The following is a 26,522-nucleotide window of genomic DNA, read 5'->3' as shown; positions in this document are numbered from 1 at the left end:
TGAGGAGGTACTCCACATATTTTATGCTTTTGTCAACGTTACAGAAAAAAAACTTATGTGAACTTCCATAAAGAACATCCGGTCTAGAGGGACAACAGTTTAGGCGAAATGTGAACAAACAAAAACAGAATGCAAAATATTCACAGTTTAACAATAAATCTCAAAATGATGAGTAGACTTCATTTTAGATATGCTTTTGAATTTGAAGTCATACATTGGTATACATCTGTAATGTACAAGTACATTTATTCTGCATATACACATTTTAACGTACAAATGTAGTTAAGCGACGACTGACATATATTTTCACATCAGCCAATCAGAATAGTTTCGTAACCTAGACCGAAACTTCACTCGAGTTGTTCAACCAAGTTATTTGTTCAATAGTGAACAAAATATCAACTACGCGATTTTCTTTAGGATAAGAAATATTGAAGAAATGTGGCCGGTACACAATGGAAGATAATTTACCACTTGTTCAATATCTAAAGTAAACATTTACGAAACTGCACGTTTTAGGTATGAAATGCGCGAATGAAATGGGTGGGTATATTTTCCCGTTCATGACCATTTTTACCGTATAACTAGGGGTAGTTTTTTATATATACAGATGCATTTTCTTTCTGGTCAGGTGCCAGTGGTACTAAATATGAAATAGAGGATTTTGATTGGTGTCTTTCGATTTTTATAAGATGATTGGTACACAACAAGCATGTCGCATGTTTTGACCAGTGAAATTCTTTTATTCTCAGAAATGGCTTATCTCTAGAAAATTAAATATTAAAGTAAAAATGCCCTTTAGGCTAAAGAAAAAAAGAACAACATTTTAATGGTAGGTTTAACATTTAGCCTGCTGTAGCAAAGTGGTTCTGCCATTGCGACCAGTGCAGACCAAGATTAGTCTGTACTGTTCGCTGTTCACTCAGTAAATTTTAATTGAACTCCCCTTTAAATAATAAATGGCACTGCCAAAATTAAATGATGGTCCAGTTCATTTTAGACATTTAGCAGGCTAAAGGTTAAAGGGAGCCAGAAGTATTTTATAGAGGACCTAAGAAGTAATTAACGTCCTTTCACGTTAGCTCATTGATAGGAATAGTTGCTTCGCAATTTTGTGCCCTATTTTGTCACAGCTACATGAATATTATGTTTGTTTTGTTTGGATTTAACGTCGTTTTTCAACAGTATTTCAGTCATGTTACGGCGGGAAGTCTAGCTAATCAGTGTTCCTGGATTCTGTACCTGTATAAATATGTTCTCCGACAGTAATTACCAACTCCCCAACATGAATCAGTGGAGGACTAATGATTTCAGACACAATGTCGTTTATCAAATAGTCACGAAAAACGTATGCCCCGCCCGAGGATCGAACTCACGACCCCTAGATCCAGACCAACGCTCTACCTAATGAGTAGCCGATTTTTGGTGTAGCCATCCAACTTGGCTTTCATGTGATGGTCTTGAAAAGACCTGAACTTCTCTGCATGAAGCAGGACCTTTGCATGTCTCCTGTCTTATAATGACTGTGCGCCTGTTAGCTTTTCCATGAAGGAGATTGGTGTAGACTTTGTAGCACCTGTCATGACAGGTCTTAATAATATCTAATATATAATAAAATTTCTCGTCACTGTGAAAGGTAAACACGTACACAAAGCTTGACACTGACAAGCTTGCATAATTTACACTTTCTTTTGATATTACAAAAGGGGGGACGCTCAAAATCCCCTCAGACACCCCTAAACCCCCCCCCCCCCCCCCCCCCCCCCCCCCATGCCTTCCCCCCCCCCCCCCCCACACACACACTCCCTTCGCTGATAAATGACATGGTGGTCAAAACCCCTTTGGCAGAAATAAAAAGGTGTTCATAATCAACGTGCCCCCTCCCCCAAGCACCACCCCAGTGGATAGTTAAAACCGCCTAGTTAAAATGATGGGGTGGTCAAACTCCCCTTGGTAAATATGATGTGGTTGTCAAAATTCCCTCAATATGATGATAATTCCCTACAGTTACTCAAATTTCTTATTTCCCTTTGATCTTTGTCATTTTAAAGACAGCAATTGCGTTGTGTAGGGGAAAAGAATACAATTTCACATAAAGTAGCCCTTCTTTAAAAACAGTTAATGGCTCGGTGAGTTGTCAGAAGTGTAACTTTTATAAAGAAACACTTAAAAGGCAAACAAACACATTTTTTATCAGTTTTAAATGCAAGTTATCCTTTTTACTATTGTTTTTCATAGAATTTTGCAAACTATAGTATTTTTTTCATGATTATTTAACATTACCATTTCTCTAGGTATAGATATCGAAGCATATCATACTTATTTTTAGTATCACCATCCTTTTACAAAGGAACAAATTCTACCACTATAATAATTATTTATTATGCTGAAGCGTAGAAGAATGCTGCAGTGCACTTTTCATGTAATTGTTGCATTAAATAATGCTGCAGAACACTTTACTAGTCACACTTTTCATGTAATTGTTGCATTGAATAATGCTGCAGCACACTTTACATGTTATTGTTGTAATGAATAATGCTGCAGCAAACTTTACATAAAATTGTTGCAATGAATAATGCTGCAGCACACTTTACATGTTATTGTTGTAATGAATAATGCTGCAGCAAACTTTACATGTAATTGTTGCAATGAATAATGCTGCAGCACACTTTACATGTTATTGTTGTAATGAATAATGCTGCAGCAAACTTTACATGTGATAGTTGCATTGAAGAATGCTGAAGCACACTGAAGCTAAGGTCACGTGATAATGGTGGACACAGGTATTTTCGCCTGTGAGAAAATATTTAAAATTTTTCGGAATAAAGTACATTCAAAATACACTAAAATACTGGAAATATGTGACAATGTGATAAGAAGTATTTTTGTTGGAGTTAATGACTGATCGATGGGTAAAAAGCAGCGAAATAAGGCAAATAAAAGGAAAATAAGTGACAGTAGTATAAACAATGACAATGGACAAAAGGCGGGAAGGTATACCAGCACTCCCGAACAAGTTTGTGTGAGTAACGTTTTAAAAGAAGCAAATACTGTATTATTCAACAGCTTTGATGAGTCTGAGGGTTTTAATGAAAGTAGCGTCAGCAATGCAAGTTTGAACAATTTATTTTCTGTAGAGCATGACATGGATCGAAATATGGCATCTCCGTCACTCCAGCGAACCAAAAGTATAAACAATGACGATAATATGAACAATTCCCCTTCAAATTCTGATTTATTGAAATATTTGAAGAGAATTGATGAGCATATATGTAGTGTAGAAAAGAGACTGAATAAACTTGATGATTTAGAGAAGAAAGTGGGTGTATTTTAAAGAATCCTTAAAAAATGGTGTATCTGTTATCAGAAATCATTACGACTCTGTAATTTGGTTAAAACTAGATAAAGTATTTTTTAATTTTGTCAATGATGTATACATATGTGGGGTTTATATATGGCCAGAAGAGTCTCCAGTTTACAATGTATGTAATGTTGACTTTTTTGATATTATTCAAAATGATATTTATGAGTTTGAAAACAATTCTTCAGTTTATTTAATTGGTGACTGGAACAGTCGTGTCGGAATAAGGGACGATTTCATAGTTCTTGATAGAAATATTTCTGATCTCGATAGTGATGATTATGTCGCTGATGTACCCTCAACCAGGGCCTCCTCTGATAAAAATTGTAACACATTTGGTCTTAAATTACTTGATCTTTGCAAATCCTCGTGCTTTCGAATAGTTAACGGTCGGCTCGGTAATGACTTTGCTAACGGTTCTTATACATTCTCGTCTAGACAAGGTGCGTCTACTATAGATTATTTATTGGCAAAAGAATGCGATTTCGTCCATATAAATAATTTTACAGTTCATGATTTTAATGAATGGAGCGACCACTGTCCAATTTCAATGGCATTAAACTGCAATTTGACTAACGATGAAAATAATTCGTGCGAGTATACAAAATATGAATGGTGTGAAATGTCGAAAAATGAGTTCAGGTCAGGTTTGATTAGTATGTTACCAAATTTTAACCGTTTGACAGAAAACATAGATCTCAGTGACAGAAATTCAGTAAATAATGTTGTCGGTGGTTTTACCAGCATAATTCGCCAAGTAGGTGACCCGTTATTTAAGCGGCAAGTACGTAATAGTGCGTCACCGCAATTTACTGATAATCCGGTAAATGACAAAGACTGGTTTGATAGTGACTGTATGCATGCAAAAAGAAGATATATGGAGGCACAGCGTATATTTAAAATATGTAAAACTGTGGAAAGCAGAAACCATTTTTCTACATTAAAATCTGATTATAAAAAACTTGTAAAGAAAAAACGAAAACTATTTGATATGAAACAGTTATCGAATATGGAAAAACTTAAAACATCAAAACCTAAAGAATTTTGGAAATATTTTAAAACGAAATCAAAACAGTCAGATAATGGAATTACACTTGAGTCCTTTTTTAAACATTTTTCAGAATTAAGTAACGACGTTTTTAAAAGTGAAAATCCCGAAGCGGAACATTTCGCAGAGAGCTATGATTTCAATGAAAATACTTTTGATGAAGATTGCTTGTTAAATTGTCCTATCTCAATAGAAGAAGTTCTAGATGCAGTAAAGTCGTTGAAAAGAGACAAATTCTGTGGGAATGATTGTTTATTAAATGAATATTTTATAGAATCCATTGACATTTTGGTTGGCCATTTATGCGATATTTTTAATGGTATACTAAGTAGCGGTTTTTTCCCTGAAACTTGGACCGAGGGTGTAATTGTACCTCTACATAAAAAAGGTGATAAGGGTAATGTAAAAAATTATAGGGGGATAACTCTTGTAAGTTGCATGTCGAAATTATTTACAACTATTTTAAATAAAAGAATTACTAATTTTTGTGAACAATATAATACTATATCGGACGCGCAATTTGGCTTCAGGAAAGGAAGATCAACTGTTGATGCTAGTTTTATTTTGTTAAATCTTGTACAAAAATACCTAAATGATAATAAAAGACTTTATTGCTGTTTCGTAGATCTGAAAATGGCATACGACGGTATTGACAGAAACGCATTGTGGTTAAAATTATTCAAACTTGGAATAGACGGTAAAATATTAAGAGTTATAAAAGATATGTATGAAAAGGTTAAATCTTGTGTGCGATCGTGTTATTGTTATTCTGATTTTTTTGAATATTCAGTAGGATTGCGTCAAGGGGAGGTAATTTCGCCAATACTATTTTCTTTGTTTATTGAAGACTTGGAATTGTTTCTCCAAAATGATATAAACTCTGGGCTAACTGTTGACGATATTATAATCATTTTACTTTTATTTGCTGACGATATGGTTATTCTTGGCAAGTCTCCAGAGGAATTAAATGCATCTCTTACGTTGTTGAACAGTTACTGCAAAAAATGGAGTTTAGAAGTTAAACACGCAAAGACTAAAGTAGTTGTTTTTCGAAAACGTGGTGGTATATTTCAAAATGAAGAATTTACATATGATGGTAATATACTACAAGTTGTTAATGATTTTAATTATCTCGGTACGGTTTTCAACTATACTGGCAGTTTTGTATTAAATCAGCAACAATTAGCGGGTAAAGCATTAAAAGCATTAAATGTTCTATTAATAAACTGTAGAAAATATAAAATGAAACCAAAGGTACTATGTCAGTTATTTGACTCATTCGTAGGATCTATACTAAGTTATTCGTCTGAAATATGGGGATTTAGTAAATCTAAGGAAATTGAGAGAATTCACCTTAAATTTTTGAAGAAAATACTAAATGTAAAATTAAATACAGCAAATGCTACAGTATATGGAGAATTAGGCCGATATCCACTGTATATACAAAGGTATGTTCGTATAGTGAAATATTGGCTCAAAATGATAAAAACAGATAATATTATTCTGAAAACTATATACAATATGTCTCATAAAGATTGTATAAATGGAAAGAAAAATTGGGTTTCTAGTGTAAAAAAATTGTTATGTGACTATGGATTTAACTATGTGTTTGAAAACCCAACGTCTATTAGCGAAACATACTTTTTACATATTTTTAAACAAAGGTTATTGTAATGTTTTGCTCAAGAATGGTGTAATAGCAAGTCGTCGAACACTGTGTTGGAATTGTATGATAATGTTAAGGTGACATTTGGGTATGAAAGCTATCTTGATATTTTACCTTCTGATCTTAGATTTTATTTAACTAGATTTCGGGTTTCATCACATTCATTAAGAATTCAAACTGGACGATATGGAGTTAATAGAATACCAAGAAATGAACGTTTTTGTATTTTTTGTAATTTAAATGATATAGATGATGAATTTCACTTTTTCTGTAAATGTCCATGTTTAGCTGATCTTAGAAGAAAATATATTGAATCTTATTTTTATAACAGACCAAATATGTATAAACTTATTGAATTGCTAAAGTGCACTGATAAAAATAAACTCCTCAAATTATGTAAATTTATCAAATTGTCTTTAAATCGAAGAATTTCACTTTTGCAACGGTAATTATTGTTGTGCTCATCCTCTAATATGTAGTGTATACTAGTATGTGATTTAGTATATTTGTTTTGTAACTTTTGAATATCGTGACCTATTGAATATGTGTTTTGTAATGTATGTTATTTAACGATGTACATGTTGTACAAGTTAATAAACAATATGTTCTGTTCTGTTCTGTTTTGTAGCACCTGTCATGACAGGTCTTAATAATATCTAATATATAATAAAATTTCTCGTCGCTGTGAAAGGTAAACACGTACACAAAGCTTGACACTGACAAGCTTGCATAATTTACACTTTCTTTTGATATTACAAAAGGGGGGACGCTCAAAATCCCCTCAGACACCCCTAAACCGCCCCCCCCCGCCTTTCCCCCCCCCCATGCCTTCCCCCCCCCCCCCCCCCACACACACACACACTCCCTTCGCTGATAAATGACATGGTGGTCAAAACCCCTTTGGCAGAAATAAAAAGGTGTTCATAATCAACCTGCCCCCTCCCCCAAGCACCACCCCAGTGGATAGTTAAAACCGCCTAGTAAAAATGATGGGGTGGTCAAACTCCCCTTGGTAAATATGATGTGGTTGTCAAAATTCCCTCAATATGATGATAATTCCCTACAGTTACTCAAATTTCTTATTTCCCTTTGATCTTTGTCATTTTAAAGACAGCAATTGCGTTGTGTAGGGGAAAAGAATACAATTTCACAATAAAGTAGCCCTTCTTTAAAAACAGTTAATGGCTCGGTGAGTTGTCAGAAGTGTAACTTTTATAAAGAAACACTTAAAAGGCAAACAAACACATTTTTTATCAGTTTTAAATGCAAGTTATCCTTTTTACTATTGTTTTTCATAGAATTTTGCAGACTATAGTACCTTTTTCATGATTATTTAACATTACCATTTCTGTAGGTATAGATATCGAAGCATATCATACTTATTTTTAGTATCACCATCCTTTTACAAAGGAACAAATTCTACCACTATAATAATTATTTATTATGCTGAAGCGTAGAAGAATGCTGCAGTGCACTTTTCATGTAATTGTTGCATTAAATAATGCTGCAGAACACTTTACTAGTCACACTTTTCATGTAATTGTTGCATTGAATAATGCTGCAGCACACTTTACATGTTATTGTTGTAATGAATAATGCTGCAGCAAACTTTACATAAAATTGCTGCAATGAATAATGCTGCAGCACACTTTACATGTTATTGTTGTAATGAATAATGCTGCAGCAAACTTTACATGTAATTGTTGCGATGAATAATGCTGCAGCACACTTTACATGTTATTGTTGTAATGAATAATGCTGCAGCAAACTTTACATGTAATTGTTGCGATGAATAATGCTGCAGCACACTTTACATGTAATTATTGCGATGAATAATGCTGCAGCAAACTTTACATGTAATTGTTGCAATGAATAATGCTGCAGCACACTTTACATGTTATTGTTGTAATGAATAATGCTGCAGCAAACTTTTCATGTGATAGTTGCATTGAAGAATGCTGAAGCACACTTTACATGGAATTGTTGTAATGAATAATGCTGCAGCACACTTTTCATGTGATAGTTGCATTGAAGAATGCTGCAGCACACTTTACATGTTATTGTTGTAATGAATAATGCTGCAGCACACTTTTCATGTGATAGTTGCATTGAAGAATGCTGCAGCACACTTTACATGTTATTGTTGTAATGAATAATGCTGCAGCACACTTTTCATGTGATAGTTGCATTGAAGAATGCTGCAGCACACTTTACATGGAATTGTTGATATTTTTCTAAAACTTAACTCATAGCACAATAGTTGATTGAAACATTGTCTGATTTTTGTTAATTACCTTTTTCTTTAATAGATCTGTAGATGTAAAAAATGACAAATAGCATTTCAATTTTCTTTTCTTGTTGCACATATTTTTGCTAATGCTGCACACATTGAAATAGTTTATTCAGCAGTTCATTTTATTTTGTTTTGAGCACCTGTCCAAGAAATTTAAGAAGTTTTCAAGAGACTGAAAATTATGTAATGTAATTATAAGGAAATATCTGAAGCTATTATCAATGTGATCAATTAAGGAGTTAATCACTGACATAATTACTTAATTGACTCTAACAAACAATTACCATTAGATTTTTTTGTATTATTGTCTATGTCAGTCTCTTCTTCAACAAGTTGAAATAGCAATAACGCCTTGATTTAGAGGAATGGAGTTTTTTGTCAATATTATCAATGACACCTTGATTAATTATCTCGCATTATTTCCGTCCTTTTCAGGCATAAATAAAGCCCTGAATCAATTTTTTATTTGAATATTAAGCGTGAAAAAAATTCTTTGTATTCGGTATCCCGACCTACCCTAAATTTTTGGCCCGACCTTAAATGTTTTTACGGCCTTGGGAAGTATTGTTTTTCAACATTTTAATAAAATGTGCAAAACTGCAGTTTTTATGCTTTAAATTAATGTGATGTTAGAAATTAACTTGCTGATGCTCTAAACAATCCGAAAAGTTTCAATTGATAAAAATAATCCAAATAAAACAATCATTTCCGGTCTACCAACCCTAAATGTTTTGAGCATGTCACCGGGAACAAAGAATTTTCTTTTAGACTTTATGACTGTAGTAGTGTTATTCTTCAAATCCGCATACTCATACCATAGTCATGTAAATGTCCTTGATTATTGTAAAAAGAATTAATATCAAGCTTATATTACTGTAGCTGACAAATGATTTATTCAGCATAACCACATTGAACATAATAAAAAGTATAATTTAGGGCACAGGTTGCTGAGAAACAAAATTATTGTTTTAAAAATATCATTTAATACGGTGTTCCGTAAGGGCCAGCGCCTGCACCCTATGAACGCGAAGGGACGTTACGATGGTGAAGCGCGACAGTACAATGGCGATAACATGACAGTACGATGGCGAAGATCGACAGTACGATGGTAACAGTACTGTCGCAAATACTATGCAATACATAGTTTAACAAGGAAATTCATTGATGCAAGCATCAAAGACGCCATCAAGTGTTGTGTCTGTAGGACATTCACTGCGATACGAGAAATAACATTACTGTATTAGACTGACCGGTTACAAATTATCAACATTAGCCCATAAAAAGAGAATATAACATGAGTGTCTTTTCATATTGAATTTATTAAACGAATTGAATAAAATGATAAAATGAGAGGCTCTGTATCACTGTGTGCTGCAGCGAGACAGTGCGATGGCGAAGCGCGGCAGTGCGATGGTGAAACGCGATAGTATGGTTTTGACACGTGACAGTGCGATCGCGAAACGCGACAGTACGATGATGACACTATTACGGCGAAGCACGACAGTCAGATGGCGAAGCACGACGCTTCGATTGTGAAGCAAGACAGTACAATGGTAACAATACGAAGGTGAAACGCAACAGTGCGACGCACGACAGAACGATGATGACACTATTATGGTGAAGCGCCACATTGCGTTGGCGAAGCACGACATTGCGATGTCGAAGCACGACAGTTTGACGACCTGTCAACATCGTAGTGTCGCGGTTTGACATCGTACTGTCGTGTTATCGCCATTGTACTGTCGCGCTTCGCCATCGTACAACCGTACCCTTGCCCTTCCCATTCCAAGAGAGCAGACAATGGCCCGAACGGAACACCATAACTTAAACTTGCTTAATTAATCCATCTACCAAGTTTGACTATAGAAATCTTCGGCTTAAAGGACAAGTTAACGCCTACAATAAGTTACAAATTATGTTTTATGAAAAGAATATCTAGCACATAAAGAAACTTCTGAGATTCTTGTGTATATTCGTGCAACTTTTTTAATCAAGCTAGTCCCTAGTGCATTTTGCCTTTCGCATATTCAGGGATAATAGACTAAAGTGCAACTGTTGAATTAAGCAAGTCGCTGCTAGTTTCCGTTACCTTATAATTTTGTTTATTAGCAACCTGTTGAAATTTCAACAAGTACTTCAATACACAAAAGAAAAGACTTTTATGCGCCAAATTAAAGGGTAACCTTATTCATTTCATGCTTTTAATTTTTATTTCATTGCATCGTTGGGTATTTTGTATTACATCCCTTTATTTCAAAACAAAATGTCCATATCTTTTAAACTTAAAGTTTATTTCGTCTCATAATATTTTTTCATCACATGTTTGACGTCGCGGGAGTGTTATAAAGCCAGGACCAAAAAAAAAGATAATAAAGTAGTGTAAGAACTTTTGATGTTTCGACAGGAAAAGCTAACATGTAATTAAAAGAATATTACATGCATGACTTTCCACATTGAATGTATTAAACTCGTTAAATAAAATTGATAAAATGCTCGACCGAGCCTCGCATCTAATCATTTTATACAACTCGTTTAATAAATTCAGTATGAAAAGACACTCCTATATAACAATGATTGCACGTTTATGATAAAACCATTTGACCATTCTTTGTAAGTTACTATATAAATCTAAAAGTATAACATCAGTAACACTGATATGATCTTTTGCAATGTTTAATTATTATGATATTGACAAAAATATTGACTTTTCACTATATGTAGATATTTACTTTTTACATAATACGGCCACATTTTAAAACAAACTAGACATAACAGAAATGGAAATGCAAAGAATAACAAATGTTGTCAGAAAATAAATTTTACATTATGAAATAACGTGTTCCTCATCACTGTCTGGTGCAAATTTTCAGAGCTGGTCATGATTTCTGGCTTTTGACTGCCAGAATAAACCTATCAAACTCTATAGGAAAAGGAGATTTCTGGCTTTGGAATGTGATTTTTTTCGGCTTTTTGCTTTAGACTGAATTCAGGCCTGTAATAATTTCATTGATTTTAGCTGTGTAAATATTTATTCAAGCTGTGTGGAATACTTTTGTCTTTGAATGTGGCTGTTTTCAACTTACATTTATGTCTTTACTCCGTTGTCTAGTTTCTTTTCCTATTATTTCACAGACTCAACAAGTACTGTAAAAAAACTCATTGCAGTACTTTATTAACATTATTTTACTTAATATAATTATATACTTGAAACACTATCCATTTTACTTCCAGATAATCAGCATTCGACATAAAATGATATTTTGTCCACGTGTTTTCGGGACTGGACTTGCAAATGATTCGAGACAGCCGGAATTTTGAGATGACCGAGATATAGTTTGTTTGTTTGTTTGTTTTGGGTTTAACACCGTTTTTCAACAGTACTTCAGTCATGTAACGACGGGCAGTTAACCCAACCAGTGTTTCTAGATTCTATACCAGTACAGACCTGTTCTACGCAAGTAACTTCTAACTTCCCCACAAGAATTTTTCGTCCTCCACCTCTGATTTATGTGGGAAAGTTAATTTTGTATTGATATAAAATTTTTGTGAAGGCATATCCCTATAAGGATATATTATGTCCAAATTCCATATTTCATAATATGTAAAATTACTACTACACAGTATGTATGTGTTTGTAAAAACAATCCCTTTTGTGTTTTTATAAGCAGTTATATGTGTTAGGTATAAAGTAATATGACTAAATAAATCTGGAAGGACTTTTAAGTAGATGATATTACTAGATAAAGTTTAAGCATACTTGTAACTGTACGTACACATCCAATTTATTAGGGATTGTCTAGTTTCAAGTCATTATTAGACGATAAATTATTTTTTGTACATGTAAAGCTTTATATCTAAATTTGTAAAAAGTGAATAATTTTCTTTAGCAGCTAAATATGTGTAATATTTTCTTTTGCAGGACCAGCGGAGCTAGTTAGCTAGTTGTTGGACCAATAACAAATAATTGGGAATGTCGGCGTTATGTTTGAAACGGATTAGAGAACCTTAGATATCTTTATGGAAGAATCTAGCATTATACTTGTAGTGATAAATTTTGTCTTTGAAATGAGCTTCAGTTGTAGGGGCAACTGCAAACTAAATGTAATATGTTTTATGATAATTATTGTCATTTTTATGGTCATATTTTGGCCGAATAGCTTACTAATCGATAAAGTTAAATTAAAAACTTATGTTAATGAAACGTATATTGTTAATGAAACTATTAATTCGGAATCTCAAATAAAACGTAAGGAAAATGACGACACCGCTGTAAAGACACGTGCTCGGATTGAAAGTAATGCTAATAATATCAACACAACCGCGAAAACTAATGACAAAGCAGAAATCAATGAATATATCCTTGCAATGATTAAAGAGATACAACAAAGTGATAATACAGCAAAAGGCAAAGTAAATATGACAGAGACAGAACATTTTAACTGTCCTCATGTTCCAAGAAAAATAAATGGAGTTGAAGACTTGTTATGTATGGTAGGTGATTTTATTCATTATATTGTACAGAAAAGCGTAGGAGGTAACAATTGTTAGTCCAAAATTGTTGCGTTGAAAATCATTTGTGTTAATTTGAATGATTTATATGCAATATGATGTTGTTAGAAAAAAACATGGACATATTTTAAGTTATCTGCCGACTGCTCAGAACATATTTACTTGTACTGGCTTTGAGGATGTTTAACGAAAATATGGTGACTGCATTAAATTTTGGTTTCCATAAAGTACTCTTTACAAATTTTGCATTGATATACATTCTCGTACCTTTTACAATGTCTTTTGTATTGATGTAAATTTGTTTGGAAAATTCTCAAATATATACAAAAATATTAGTTTATTGATATAGAACAGTTTCATCAGAATCCGCTGATGTTATGTTAGTATCATTTTGTTAAATATTCTACTGCCCCAGTTTTTATAATATATTACAAAATATAAATGTTTGAATTTATAAACCAGCGAATCTGCGAATCAGCGAAGAAAGGAAAAGTCATGACAAAAACAAAATAAAAAAATTCTTACTCCTGTCATACATTGTGACCAAATATAAATTTGGTGTTATATTTGATGATGTGGCAATGACAATTCAATATCTATAACTCAGTATCCTTATAGAGGATAGCTTCTCGCACTACTTTGTAAATCACCTTATATAAATCACCGGTCCATGATTGTTACATGACACCTTATATAAATCACCGGTCCATGATTGTTACATATCACCGGTCCATGATTGTTACATGACACCTTATATAAATCACCGGTCCGTGATCGTTACATGACACCTTATATAAAACAGAATATTTGTATTAAGTATATACATGTATACAGTATATATTACCATAAATGGTTGATGTTAAGGTTGATTTTTTGTAACAAGCAAATAAAATCAAATATAAGTGATCTTGTGAATTTAGAAAATCTCAGCGAAACTATGAATTTTCTCCAGTTCACTTAGAATGTGGACGATAGCTATTTAGGATGCAAATTAATCACAGAAACTTATAGATTATACTTTTATCAATCTAATAAAACATTTGTCTGGACACGTTATCCTTAAATTTCTTTTGTTTCATCTTTTACATGCACTGGTTTATAGATTATTTATTATCTATTGTTGTCCGCATATGTCATTGATATACATTTTTCAGTTGACAGTAAATTTGTATATTAAATATGAACCGCAGAATATAGGGTAATACATGTACACTATATTTACTTTAAGATAAATATATTATTTTAGGTGACTTATAGGCCCATTGGGCTGGGTGCTGTACTATTTTTGTATATATGTATGTGTCATGTACCAGTGTTGTCAAGTGTTCGTACTTTTATTGTTGTACGACTTACATTCTTATAACATACTTTTAGTTCTCCTGTTTAATATTCAAAACTTGATTATCATTTTTGCTTTTATATTCTTCTTCTTCTTCGTGCGCAACGACACTGTCAGACCAGTAGCCTCGGTCCTCATTGCCTCCATACATTTTCTGCTGGATTGAGATATATATCGGCCAAGCCGCAGCTCGCTCCTGGTCATGACTTTTAATTCGAGTTATCAATTATCATGATATTCTATTGAAATATAGCGTGTCTAAATTAAAAAAGGAATTATGTTTGATTGGAGTAATTCAGCGTTTCCTTTTTACTTAATACAAGTTTTACAAATATCAGGAACATTATTTGTGAATGAATGGTTTATATGCAGAACAAAATAAATGCCTTGAACGTTATAAAGCTTATGAGACATAAAAATGCTGAACCAAAAATAACATACTGCATGGGTTTTTCGTGAATGTTAAGGTTCACTTTTTCAGTTCTTTTGTTCAAGTTTAAGTAAGAAACAAATTTTCTCTTTAATTGACTGAAAATGATTATTTTCAAACTTTTCACAACAACTATGAATAAGTTTAATACTTGATCTCTGTTGTAGCCGCCCCCTGTGTTCTTGCCAGAGTTTAAGAATCCGTGCTGGTACTCTAACGAGAGACGATTCCAGTGTCTTCCGTATTTCCAAATAATTGGAGTGGATAAAAGCGGCTCTACAGATCTGTTTGACAAAATTGCTAAACACCCGGATGTTCTGAAAAAATGGCGGAATTTTGCAAAAGGAAACAATGTGGTGGTCTTGGTTACGATATGGTTAAGTATATCTGAAATTATTTTTACTCAGTATATTTTCTAGTCCTTTGGGATAGTGAAGTGAAAATCATTTTTACAATAATAGAATTCCACTTAAGCCGGTGCTAGGGGGCGTGAGGGGTGTTGCTCATTTCATTACCTCTCATGAATAGACTCAATCAAAACGAGTCTGTTATACTGAAGCTTGGTTGCGTTCTATGTTTCCAAAGACATTTTGTTTACCATTAACTTTAAATAAACTTTAAATTGTAAGTTAGATCTAAATTACAAATATACTTGGAGCCTCCGTGTCCTAGTGGTTAATGTCGCTGACTTTTAATTACTTGCCCCTCCCCTCACCGATTCGATGACTCGCTTTGTGTGTAGACTTCTAAAAGTGTGGAAGCCATCTAGCTTGCTTACGGAAGACGGGTGATGTTACCCTGGTGCCGGGCCGTGATGAAATAATGCACGGGGTGTTTCATTATCTGGAAATTTGACTTGGATTTAATAGAGAAACATTTTGATAAATTTTAGCCAAATAAGCATACTTTTTGCAATCTTTTGCGGCTTCAAAACATTATGTAATGGTCAGTTATTTCACAAAGACTGTTCTGTAAATTTTCTGAGTTGCCAACGTACGCCGCTGAGGTATACATGCCAAAGTACTCAAATCTGAGGAATACATGTTTCCTTTCAGGTCATTGGCTGAAAACTAGAAGGGAAATTCAGTCTTTTCAAAGGTACTTACAGTACTTCGCATCAGCGGCAGACAACATTCAGTCACTTCCGGAGTCAAAACTTATAACAGGTTCAATGTCTTTGTCAACATTTTATAGATACCATTGGTAATTCGTATGGGTGACCACTCCAGAAGACTGTAAATATTTTAGTTCGAGAACAGTGAAAGATACATAAGTTGCTCCAATTAAAAAAAAAACTTCCTTGTCTTGGCTCTTTAGCTAGCCAATTGTATAGTATCCATCCATTGGACCCTCATATATGTATTCGTAAGTTCGGCTCTACAAGCGGGTACTCGAATATATTACCCTAATACCTTCAGTATATATCTTAGATGTTTTATTACAGAGTTTGAAAAACAATAAGGAAAGCAACCTTTTTCATTAAACTGGTGCGACATACAACCATTTATCGAGTTCGTGTCGAAATATAAATATAAACATAATTGACATAATTAATACTCGTTTATAATTCACGGTATTGTAAAATCCGAGCCAGCATTCTATATCGGCCCGATATAAAACCGACGTCGTTGTCTATAACGGCCCGATACCGGCTTCAATTTCGGTTGCAGATAGGAATGATGTCGGCCCGACGTCGGCAGACAATATCGGGCCAACATCATAATGACATCGGTCCGACATTGGCAAACGATATTTTGCCAACATCAAAATGATATCAGCCCGATATTGGCAGATCATATCATTTCTATGGCGGCATTCTACATAGAATAAAAATGCATCTTAATTATAACCTCCCTTTATTACATATAAAATTTTGATAAATACCGTCTTCAAATTTTGTTTGGAACCTAGTTTGATTAATTCTGGCATACATCCTATTTGCATAATAAATTAGCACACATAAACACTTAGATTACTTTTTCACGTTTATCAATAATGTTTTGATAAATATAGCTATATTAGAGAATCCAATATCGGCCCGATGTCAATCCGACTTACGAAATAGTTACACTGAATGATGTCGATCTACCGATTTCAATAGTTTGCGGCAGTTCTACGGTCCGATCTCGGCGATATATGATCATTTTGTGTCGATTCGCCGTAAAACGTAACTCACTAACTCACAACGGCCCGACGTCGGCCCTACATCGGTACATTTTGCCGACATTCCGACATGATACCTATATCGGGCCGATATAGTCATGCTGGCTGGGATCGTTCATGGAAGCATGCTCCTTTAAAAGGGGAGCCTTTTTGACTAAGTTTGGAAAATATTGATGCACATTTTCTACATGAAATACTAATAAATTAGATATGTTTTAGCTGATGGAACTCCAATGGACTTCTGGGATATGAGTGGATGGGTGGATATACCACAGAATAATGGACTAGAAGAGCCCGCTGTTATAACAGCACATCTTATAAAACACATGAATCCAAGGGTTAAACTCATTATTGTCTTACGAGATCCTGTCGAAATGTATGTTCTTGAAATATTATCAACAGGTAGACTTATCGGTAATGTTCACGGCATTTTTGTCTATAAAGAAAGGAACCAGAAAATATAGGCTGAAAAGTTATATCGTCTATAATGATATTTCATCCGTATTATATAGAAAACTAGAACGAAATTCATTGCTTTTCTATCGCGTGACTAACGTTTAAGAGAGACTGAAGCAATTATTTACAATACAGATATCCAGAATTTTATTCCGACCGTCAAAGAGTTGTTTTATCCGCGTTGAGATATTCAAACATACTATAAAGCCGACATGCTATTATATATGAACTGCATATAAATACATTTTGACCAGGATTGCACTACATCACACATAATACCCCGCGTTTTATTCTGACATTCAGCTGTAAATAAAATAATGAAAATGCACCGTTTCTAAAATAACTAGTCGGTGCCTATTGATACAGTAAGAATATTACTTAAAATCACTGAATGTCTATTAAATAAACATATTACACTGTAACTAAAACTCAGGTAAAAGAACCCACATGTTATCATATATTTAAACTATATATAATAAAACTGATATGCTCTATTCAGCTTTGCAATATAATGTGACTGACGTCATGTTCTCCAGATAATAATTTGTTTTCTTATTTTCTAGGCTGTTTAGTGACTACTTTTTTCTGAAACAAGGAGTTATGACGGTGGAAGGATTTCATTCAGAAGTCGTCAAATCCATTGAAAAGCTTCATTCCTGTACAAGAAAGTCTTCGTTAAGGGCTTGTATATATAGTAGACAGGTCCATGTTGGATTAAATGTAAGAAAAGTAGAACATATAGGTTAATAAATGGTACAGCGGTGTCATTGAGCCAATATCGCCATGGCAAATTGTAACAAAGTAACAATAGAGAGTAATAGAAAATAAACTTACTGTTTGATCTATTTAATTGCTGTTAGTAGCCAGAGTTTAATCATATTACCAATTACTCAGAGGCAAGCTGTCACCTGTTGAATATCCTGCTTTTAGGATCAGTAGCACAAAGGGAATGAATAGATGGTAATCTCTCTCATGTTGCAATAGTGTGTAGCCCAATCCATTGCTAATGTTACATACTATGTTCAAAGGCAATAATGTTAATATCTGTTTATTCATTAATTCATTCAACTTCATATTTTTTACTAATAACTCTACACCTCCTCCACTAGATAGTCCCTATTAACTCCCTTGATATTTAACTAAGCCTGCAGGATTAGTCTCCCTTATTCAAAGGAGATACCACTGCTAAAATTAATTAAACTTGTTTTCTTTATTTTTTCTGATGGTCAATGCAGCTGTGTAACCAAAATCGTTCAACAGAAAGTATGTATCAACGGTAAATAACTTAACATTTGTAATTCACTTGTGTTCCAACTCAGTCAATTCTTAAGACTTGAGGTAAGAAATATATTACAACAACTCCTTCAACAAGTGTTCTGTCTGTAGTACTTACATTAACAGCAGGCCTGACGCCCCAAATTTTGTCATACCATTTGCTAACTGAAATTGACGTGGACACCTTTTAGCACACTTAATGTCATTGTTACTAATTCCTGAATAGCAGCAATGTCTAACCATCCTAAGCCTTTTGTCATCTACAAGTCTATTTTAGAAATGACATTTTTATTGTCTACATAAGCAGAAATTTGAATTGTTTTATTAGGAACATCCAACAATATTTTTAACATACTTCTATAGTAAATGCTTGTTTCTAGACCTTCCTAGAGTCTCAGAGACTTCTGTCATTGTAGACCTAACTTCATCTTCAATTTTATTGACTTTCCATGACACAGAGCGGCAATTCCCTTTACCATCAATTAACCAAAGTATATAAGCATTTCATTGTCCAGATTTTCAAGCGAAGCACATGCAAATACAAGTAAAGTCATATCTGAATCCTGACAAGGATATCTGATGAACGATTAACATTTTTTCAGTCTACTAACTACCCGAATAGCCTTTGACCAATCTTTCACAGTTCCCTGTTTCAACCCATTTCAATCATTTTTACAGTCATATCTAATCTGGAGCACTATACAACCCAATTCATCTTTCCAATCAGTTGTCTAAGCCAAGTGTGTTCATCTGATCTGAGTTCGGATTCTTTTTAGAGGCTCTGGCTACGCTAAGATTTTCCGCCTTAACATTTTTAGCATGCTTTGTATGATCTAAAATAATATATTTCTCATTTTACTGAAGATCAAACCCAATGTATTTGAATAACTTTACTTTTTATCTTTCTTGCAAGAAGCATAGTTCTAAGTTTTTTCTATAAATAAGTCAAAGTGTATATCACTGCATGAAGGATGTTATCTACATGACAACAAATATTGCCCCGTAGTCTATCTTTTTTAACATGAATCATTGCTGGATTAAACTTACATTGGGTAAATCCCAGGCGGACTAATTCTTCCCTGACACTCAAACAGAACTGACGAGCAACATATTTATACCATACAATACACCTCTACCAAAAATATTTGCTGTGTCGTGTTGCAAATCCATTTTTATATATGCTGCTTTCATTGCTGTTCTCGAAAGTAAGAAGGAATATCAGAGTCTACTTATCTGTTTTGATTGTAACATCTTTTTCCGGCGACAACAGCTGGAAACATAAATTCATACTCGGACTTTAGTCTTGTATCAGCCTTAAATTTAAATAATATTTGTCCCTCCTTTTTCTCTATCTTTTCTCTATCACCTGTGTCTAAAGTCTTAATGTAATCTTTTAACCATGTTTTTCAACACACCGTACTACTACAGGCAGCCTAGGACAGTACACTATCGAGCATCTGCACCTAAATGATAAATCGTCTTTTATATAACCCTTTTATAAAAAAAGACATGATCATCCTCTGTTGCATTGTCCTTAACCATGTTTTCATAATTATCAGGGCAATCAGGAAATAAAAGTCTGTAAGATCCACACGATTAAAAAGATACTGTCCTAAAATCTGCCCCAAGGGGTTAATTTATTCGCTTTGATTCCCATCTTGGCTCCTGTAATTTGAACCTCTACTATCATCTAGATTTCCTTTTCCATTTCTCACTGCTGCACACCTTTGAACAAAGTCTGATCACGCTTTCACATATCCGACCGCAAGCAATGCTTCCTTATTTTTACTAGTTTGCTGGTTCAAGTTTACGCCATGTGAAGATAACGCCCCCCACCCACACACCACACCCCTACCACCCACACAACACCACCTTTGAACTTTTTCAATGGACGCTTAGCCCCGCCGTATAATGTTTTCTTATTTTCATAATTCATTCCTGTTAAGAATAACAACTTTTTTCCTCTTTTGAGATATTGGATTTCCTAAGAAGTTTAAATGCTAGGATTTCAAAGGGAAGTTTCATGTTCTATTTTTTTCTGTTTTTCTGCACTTTGAATCAAACTGGGCAATATATTTAATAATTGATTGGCCATCCAAGCGTTGAAAATTCTCAAACTCCTCACACTTTTCTAGACTATATTTCAAATCATCTTTAGCTAAATGTTTGTCCAAAAAATGAATTAAAGTATCTAACCCGTCTTCATTTTTTCAAGTCAGCCAAGCTTATTTGTTAAAAAAATCTTTTTTACGAATTTAAATTTAAAAGTACACAAAGAAACTGCGATACTGTACAATTTTTCTCATTTAAAGAGTTATATTTAAAGTATCCATCAACGTTATCAAATTTCATTCAATTGTCTTTCAGGCAAGGATACATCTAGGATTTTACTCAGTATTCATGAAAGACTGGCTAAAGGTTTTCCCGAGAGGGCAATTTTACATAACAACAACTGAGATGTATTCCCAGTCTCCGAGTCAGATCCTGCAAGAGGCATTTGATTTTCTTGATCTACGTAAGTGCGCATTTCATTTAATTCACCCGCGTAATAACACATTTTTTTTTATATACATAATTATGTACGCATTTGATTTAATTGATCAACGTATCTACGAATTTGATTTTATTGATCTACGTATCTATGCATTTTATATTTTGATCTACTTGTGTACGAACTTAATTCAATTGGTTTACATATACATAGTTTTACACTTTTTATTGATCTATTTATCTATGCATTTTATTTATTGATCTGCTTTAGTACGATTTGATTTTATTGATGTTTGGATTCACTGGTCTACATACGTATGCATTTGATGTATGCACTTATTTATTTGAACAACGTATTAACGCATTTGATTTAATTGATCTACTAAATTATTTAGTTTTCTTGGCATGGTGATATGCAGTTAGTTCTGATGTTGTCTTTCTTTTGAATTTTGAACTTATTGTTTCAGGATATTCTGAAACTGATATGCACACGTTACTGTTTCTTTTATCTAAGTAAGCATTGTAATTCCTAGATTTCTTTTAGTACGTTTTTCTTGGTCTACTTACAAAATTAATTGTCTTTTTATTCTTTATCTGCATTTGATGTCCTTTGTCTTCATTTATGTAACTTCGGTCTGTGGAAGTAAACGTTTGATTTTAAGGTCGACATAACTTTATTTCCAGCGATGGCTATTTTAGATCATTTGATGTTCTGTATCTATCTTCATTAGTATCTGATACTGAGACTCTACATTTATGAATATCTCTGCCGGCCTATCAAAAGAAGCAAACGCCACTTTCATTCATGTATTTTCTCACAATCAATGTGGGAGCGTCTTTCTATTCAATGTTTATAGCTGTGTCTCCGCAAAACGATTTGATTTTTTTCACCTGCTCTATAGATATATTTCTTATTTTAGGAAAGCTTACTCAGAAAGAAGTAGATCAATTTGGAAGAGCTGAAAGGAAGTACGTCACAAAGAATAAAGAAAAGGCGGGAAAAATGTTGAAGAAGACAAGAGATATTCTTGAGCGGTTGTATGGAACATTTACTAAAGAGCTAGCAACTATTCTTGACGATGATAAATATCTGTGGTAGAAGACTGTTCAAACCTGAGACAATCTAGTTTGTTTCTAGTGTCAATAATAAGGTCTCAATTCCGGCGCCTCCCGGAGCACTTCTTGATTGAGTATATGCAAGTTAGCGTTTTCAATGTTTGATTGTGAGTCGAACAATATTTTTGAAGTAAAGATGCTAGAAAACTTCTCTGATTATTGAAATGAACTCTGCGCGAACAATTATTTCTTTACGCTAGTCCTTTTAAAATACAACCTACCGGTAATATGATATTGAGTGGATAAGTACATTTGAGACAGACAGTGTGCTTGCATAAAACTCGATCCATGAATACTTTTGACCTTATGAAAAATATAAGAAATTGTTTATTTCGATTAAGTACGAGTGTATCACGAAAAAAAAAATACAAATTACCTTGCCATATCTGAAAATAATGGCAAATCAAGTTTAGTTCCTCGCTATTGTCATGTTTATGACCTTAAACTTGATATACGCAGACTAAAATATCTTAATCATATCCATCAACAGAGAATTAAAATAATATTTTTGATACACAGAAATATTTCAGTATTTGACAAAAACCATGAAAAAAGCTTGAAGTTCTCTTGTTATTGACGGGAAGAGAGTTCATTGGCCTTTTCCATCAGTATGTGATCTCTCTATTTAAGTAATACGTCTTTGTTCTTAGTTAACGTCTTCCTTGTAAACACTATGCATCAAGCTTTAGAACAAATCGCAATGGAACAAAATCAGACTACTTTTTTCAACAAGTTTGAAACTGGGTCGTCATTTCTTACAAACTAGGTCACAAGTTTAAATATTGAAAACCCTTTGTAACGTACTAGGAGACCATTTTTCTACTGGGTCTATACGTGATCTGACAGCATGATGAAGTCTGAAATGGGATTGGAAACCAAAACAAAGTTATTAGATCAAACGGTAGGAATACTTTGTTACCACTCTAGAGGCTATATTTTACACCGGATATTTACTCTAAAGTATTTTGTCAAGGCTTTATACCATGTTTTGTAAATAGAAGGGACGAAACAGAGAAGCTTTTAAATGGCCTTAACCTTTATCTCCCTTTGAACTACTTTATTCAAACATGTGCTTTTTCGAAACCGAATAATATTTATTCTTCCTGAAAAGCCCTGATACATTTATAAATACATGAAAATGTCTTTATTTCGTTTTGGAACATCTGCTTGTGGTCTAAATGTTCTCATTTTCATCCCTTTATCATTTAGCACAGATTTTCTTAAGACTTAACGCATCACAACTTTAAAGTAATATATTTTACATTATTTTTATGCACTTGTCCACTGCCATCATACCAGCAAAATAATTCTACTGTACATGTAGAACCCTATACCCTATGTATACAATAAGAACTATTGTCAGTGCAGAGGAACTGAAAATACAAATTTCAAGCAGGCACTACATATTTTAGATATGTGTGTAGTAAACTGCACCAAAGTATACCGTCTAAAAATATAACAGAATAATTAGAAAAGGATAGTACCCAGTCTTACTTTGTCCGTTCTAAAAATAAAGGCAATATCAGTTTTATTGCTATTTCCATGTAACAACTTTGCTTGATACAAGCAGGCGGAAGTACGGCTTTTATCATATATCCGTCAATTAATACCAAAAATAGCACTTCTGTGATAATCAAAAGTATTATACATTCAATCATTTGAACAAAGGGAACATCTTCCCATCACGTAACAATTAATTCAAATGAATGTTTGTAAATGCATCCCGGTATATGATGTGAATAATACGCATCGAACTCCATGGCTCGCACTCGAATAATTTGCAATCGTCAGGTCCCGGCAAAGTTCCTACGTAATGTATATATGTAGCTCAAACTACCGATCATTCGAACTAATTGTGCCTGTCCTATCCAGTTCGAGCAAACTAGTTTGACTGTACTGTCAAAGAAGTGCATGGTTGTTGACTAGTTAAGGTTTAATCAATAATAGATAAATATGTTGATTCCATGTGCTGAGTTCATGTTCATTGTAGCTATAATTATTCCAGACTCAAAGCAAAAGATCTTTTCTGGTTTTTATTGAATCGTCAAAATCTCAATGCTGGTGTTATATATTATCGCAACCACAGACAAATGGTTGAAAGAATGCTACGAAGAATGTCTCTTAACTATCGTGTATTTTATTTCTTTATCATTGATCACAAAATAAATAGATAAATTGAGTTAGTCATTCGACCGGTTTCACACCTAAGTGATTTTAAAGAATGACGTTGCTGGGTTACTTAACAAGATAAGGGGGAGTTACTCTTTGACGTTCAATCGGACGTCCAATCAGTGACGTCTAAAATGTGTCTTTTGTAAAAGTAACGGTATCTGTTTCTGTTCAGTCCGGGATTAAATGTTCTTATGAAATATTGCTCTTTCAGTCTCCTTAAATTTGTATTTTTATCTGCATTTTTAAGAGGGAAAATAGAACATTTCGGCTCTACTTCAGAAACTGTGGCCAAGTGTTGACTAACATTCAAAATTCGCACTCGCGAGTCTCAGATATGTTATTTTGAACAGTAACTCGATGTCGCAAGTTATCTCCTGTTTCATCTATATACTCCACCCCAAAGCCCCAGCATTTCAAAACAACATTTTTCACAGTACATGATACACTAAATCTTGTTTTGAATACTTTCCCATTATTGAAATAAAAATCGTTTCCTTCGTGTATATATCTGCTGAGGCCGCAGTTTGGTCTTTGAGATTTTTCAGATGCTAGGTACGACTGGCTGTTCTTCAAAGCGCGCTTTTGTGAGAATTTTCTTCAAATTCAACGGTTGTCGTTTATTTTTAATAAATCTAAATTGATTGAATATTTCTCTGAGTCTGTTGTCTGACTTCAAAACAGGCAGATTATTCATTATGACTGAACATTTCAGGATGGTGAGGATTGAAAGTGGAAACATAAGGAATGATATCATCGTCTGTCCTCCTCATCTTGCTGAATCTTAGTTCAGTTTTATCAAATGACAGAGGTTTAGATATTCCTATGTCGATATATGTTTCTCGGTACTGTTGAAGAAGTAGAACAGCCTTTAATTCAACGAGTCGTTCGTGCAATGCCTCGTCTTTTGAAATTATTGTACACAATCTCCTGGCCATAAAGAATGGAATATTAAGCTGGCTTTGTGTGCTTCGGATGACACGACATAAAAAGTAGATATTGTTTGCTATCCGTAGGTTTATAAAATATGTCTGTTTCTAATTTTTGATCCATTACCTTCACAAGGACGTCTAACAATGGAAGTTGTTGATGACTGCAGTCTTGTGTAAATCGAATATCTGTATGAAGAGTATTGAGAATTATAGTTAACCTTCCTAAATCGGCTTTTCATCTGGTCATCAAGAAAGCGTTTCCAGCCATAAATTTTTCAGCAAATGAATTTCCAAACCCTCTTTCTATTATTCCATATAATTTTTGCCCAGGACTAGCGTTGCATAAATTGGTGCTACTTTTGTGTTCATAGCCGTACCCTTGCGCTTTCCAAATAATTACCATTGAAATAAAATGTGTTATTTTCTAAAATAAGGTTCTTGCCGTCAATAACAAACGATTTTTTTTAATTCGGTTCGGTAGTTCTTCTGGGAAGTTTAATTCATATTCATATATATACACGAACACAAGCATATGTCAATGTATGTGATGATAAAAAATAATTAATTCTTGGTGGTGTTAAAACAACAACAAACCGAAACATTGCCTGTACTTTTTAATGCAACAGATTGATTGGTTTTGAAAACAACGTGTCTGGACGCTACATTTACCAAGAAAATTTGTTTAAACTTAGACTTACTTCTGGTCATTTCGGTTCATGGTGTTCATTTATGATATAACATATTTCGGTTTTAACCGGTGCGGGCTGAAGTGGAGTTGGTGCTTAAGGGGAATTGAACATTTTTTTCGGATAAATCTAATCAAGTCTGCTATTATTACTTAGCTTGGTTGCGTAAACATAGTGTTGAGGATGCTCCTTTTCATTTATTATATCCATGTTCTGCAAACGATTTTGACACAGCTTAGAAAGGTAAGTCGTTGCAATGAAAACAATTCTAGAAAGAGATACTATTTTTTCAAAACGTTGCAATATTTCTCTCGCGTGATACAACTAGAATGAATAAAAAACTTATCACCTTAGAATCTGGGTGTTATGCTGAATTGACAATGTTAAATACCTACGTAATCGCTTCTGTATGGCAGATTTATCATTGACATGGGCTAGTTTTATCATGTTCTAATGGTACCGTGATCAGTTTTAACAACTGGTACTTTGTAGAAAAAAAATAGTTTGACCACTGAGCAAAAAGTGAAGTTATCGCTTATATTGTTACAAGAAAAAATAGTTTAATCCTTAGAATTATTTCAACAGCAAC

At 33.8% G+C, this 26,522-nt stretch overlaps 1 protein-coding gene across 1 annotated transcript; it reads left to right on the top strand.

Annotated features, from left to right (window-relative positions):
- Nucleotides 1-20,913: 20,913 nt before the first annotated feature.
- On the top strand, nt 20,914-22,424 carry LOC128548870 (carbohydrate sulfotransferase 15-like). The gene is made up of 2 exons (XM_053524388.1): nt 20,914-21,055; nt 21,951-22,424. Exons 1-2 carry the CDS (start codon nt 20,941-20,943, stop codon nt 22,127-22,129), a joined length of 294 nt encoding a protein of 97 aa, XP_053380363.1. The 5' UTR covers nt 20,914-20,940; the 3' UTR covers nt 22,130-22,424.
- Nucleotides 22,425-26,522: the final 4,098 nt, after the last annotated feature.

This window comes from Mercenaria mercenaria, chromosome 15 (assembly GCF_021730395.1).
Source record: "Mercenaria mercenaria strain notata chromosome 15, MADL_Memer_1, whole genome shotgun sequence".
Taxonomy (NCBI): domain Eukaryota; kingdom Metazoa; phylum Mollusca; class Bivalvia; order Venerida; family Veneridae; genus Mercenaria; species Mercenaria mercenaria.
The sequence above is the reverse complement of the archived record's forward strand: the minus strand, read 5'-3'. Positions and strand labels throughout refer to the sequence as shown.

What these genes read in the sequence shown, in the direction of transcription:
- LOC128548870 (XM_053524388.1), top strand. Translation starts at nt 20,941, where the DNA reads ATGAAAGACTGGCTAAAGGTTTTCCCGAGAGGGCAATTTTACATAACA. An exon ending in ATTTGATTTTCTTGATCTAC is followed by an intron (nt 21,056 to 21,950) that starts GTAAGTGCGCAT and finishes TTCTTATTTTAG; the next exon opens with GAAAGCTTACTCAGAAAGAA.